This window comes from Penaeus japonicus, unplaced genomic scaffold (genome assembly GCF_977035675.1).
Source record: "Penaeus japonicus unplaced genomic scaffold, GWHDUDI00000001_assembly GWHDUDI00000039, whole genome shotgun sequence".
Classification (NCBI taxonomy): domain Eukaryota; kingdom Metazoa; phylum Arthropoda; class Malacostraca; order Decapoda; family Penaeidae; genus Penaeus; species Penaeus japonicus.
This window is the reverse complement of record NW_028234441.1, coordinates 13,476,616-13,479,115: the sequence shown is the minus strand read 5'-3', so window position 1 is coordinate 13,479,115 and position 2,500 is coordinate 13,476,616. Positions and strand designations below refer to the sequence as shown.

The 2,500-nt window shown below is 36.4% G+C and overlaps 1 protein-coding gene across 1 annotated transcript in view; it reads left to right on the top strand.

Annotated features, from left to right (window-relative positions):
• The window catches only part of LOC122242395 (inactive fucosyltransferase B-like), an 8,979-nt gene extending 6,560 nt beyond the window's left edge, over window positions 1-2,419 (top strand). The window contains exon 4 of the mRNA XM_042999687.2: window positions 2,069-2,419. Coding sequence (XP_042855621.2) covers window positions 2,069-2,309 — 241 coding nt within the window. The 3' untranslated portion in view covers window positions 2,310-2,419. The remainder of the gene's footprint in view (window positions 1-2,068) is intronic.
• The last annotated feature ends 81 nt before the right edge of the window (window positions 2,420-2,500 follow it).

The following is a 2,500-nucleotide window of genomic DNA, read 5'->3' as shown; positions in this document are numbered from 1 at the left end:
TATATATATATATATATACACATTATTCACATTTTCATTTTGGATATTGACATGCAATCATTTTGGGAATGTTAATGTAACTTCGTCTATAAATAAACAAAGGATTCAAACGAATGTTCCAAGGCCAGTGTTGCCAATCAGGCAGCAGTGCCAAACTAGTTATATGGTTGCTTCATGCTCTTCTTAGCAATGTTGTCAAATTCACAGAAAAGTCTAGATATCTCCATTTTTTTTTACTAATCGGATTTAATATTTTGAAATAAAAACTGGGTAATTTCGAGGGTTTTAGTTCATAACTGGAAGTACTCTAGATTCCCAGGTTATCTGGGAGAGAGAGAGAGAGAGAGAGAGAGAGAGAGAGAGAGAGAGAGAGAGAGAGAGAGAGAGAGAGAGAGAGAGAGAGAGAGAGAGAGAGAGAGAGAGAGGGTTTATGCTAATTTCTTAACTTATCTATTTATATAAAAGATTTCAAGCTCAATATTGTAAGTAGAATCCCCTGTCACGACTAGCACGCTTCCAATATTCCCGTAATCACTTACTTCGTATTCCTATTTCCAAATAATGAATATTCTCGCGTTCTGAAAAATGCTGAAAAAGAAACATGATCGAAACATCACCAGTGAATACCGCTAACAGAAGAAAGAAAGAAAAAATAACGCGGGAAATTTCGCTCTGAAGAGAGGCGTCATAGGAGTCCGTGTGTTAAGGGCTTTTTAATCCGAATCAGGGTAGAAATCGCTAACTATGACATAATATTCAATTTAGACGGACGGACAGCTACCACACATACAATTAATGAGAAGTCTGCATATTGTTAAATTGCAAAACCATTGGTCAGCGTTCTCTATTGCGCTTAGAAACCGACAAGCAGCGTGTTCTAAAACCACAGGTGACCACTGATCAATGTAGACCAGAGGTGTTAAACGTTTACTACAACAGATGTAACATGATGACTACGCAGTATTGTGCCAGGTAACTCAACAAAGGAAAGTAATAAAATGAAACTTAGATGAAGTATTTAGAATTTTGAGAATCTTATTCGGAAAATGTATCCGTAAAAGCTAGATCTGCAAATGGGCATCGAGTCTCGTTTGAACATTAAGCCGCATGTTTAACACCTCGAGTTATTACTTTAAGGGCCAATAACGGTGGATCCACGTTAGTCATATCCCACTATTTCACGTTCACGAACTTTATCTAAAAACAAGAAAAAAGAAAGAAAAAAAAAAAAAAAGCCAAGAGAAGCATTACTAAAATGCCTTGCGAATAATGCTAAAAACAAATATATATATATTTTTTCTTTCTTTCTTTATTTTTTTTTTCATAGTGTACATATTTACGTATTTATATAGTTCGCAAGTCACTACTTACATTTTGAAATACATCCAACTACTGTGTATGTGATTTTGTAAACTCATTTTCAAGTCCTTGTTGTCAAAGTGAAGTTAACCCTACTACTGCATTTAACTAAAGATTTTTGTATAGTCGATAGACAGAGAAGAGGAATTGAAAATCGGTGGACATCATCAGTATCAATATCATGACCAAAACCACAATAACATCATGAGTGTCATGATTTGGCATGCAGCGATATGTCCAGAGGGAATAACAGCAACATCAAGGAAAGTTCAGCACAATATATTAACATTTATCAAATACATTTGATCAATAACCTTGCATAAATATATCTACAAAACGGTTAAGCGGGCAACCTTTCGCCGCTCTCCTTCAGCAGTCTTAAACAACCCTGTTTAACCCGACACTTAGTTGTTCAAAGTTGTTATTCATAATCATAGAATATTGAACAATCACGAAACATAATGCATAACATGTCTACAAATAGGTTCGAGTATCCATCTTAACTAGGTTATAAGATATTCACTTTGATTTTGACTCTATGAATACATGTACTAAGCAATTACCGATTATCACATATACATAGATATAGTTATATAGTTACCATAATGACGGCAAGACTCTGATAGCAATCTAGTGATACCAGAATGAAGACCAATCGCAAAAACAATCAAAATACAAACTCTAATCCCAACTTCCTTCCTTCTCAAAGCTCGCTGGCCAAAAATCGCACAGCCTACAATCGCCTGCACACTTGGCGATCGGAATTCTGGGTCTCCAACGAACACGCGTACTTCCAGTCGCCGATCTACCACTACTGCCGGGTATGCCAGGCCTTGAACTACAACGACATGGCGCCCAAAGTGTACACTCAGTTGCAAGAGTTTTGGAAAGGAGAAGGACACTGCGTTCCGCCCACGTGGGTTGAGAGACTGCAGAAGGCACACGGGTGATGGGCGCTGCATGCTGTTTGTAGTATGGCGATAGAGTAATGCTTAGACACATGGGAATATACTTACTACATATGTATACATACATACATATATATATATATATATATATATATATATATACATATACGTATACATACACATATTCACATATATAAACATATGTGTATATGCATGTGTGGATCTGTGTATGT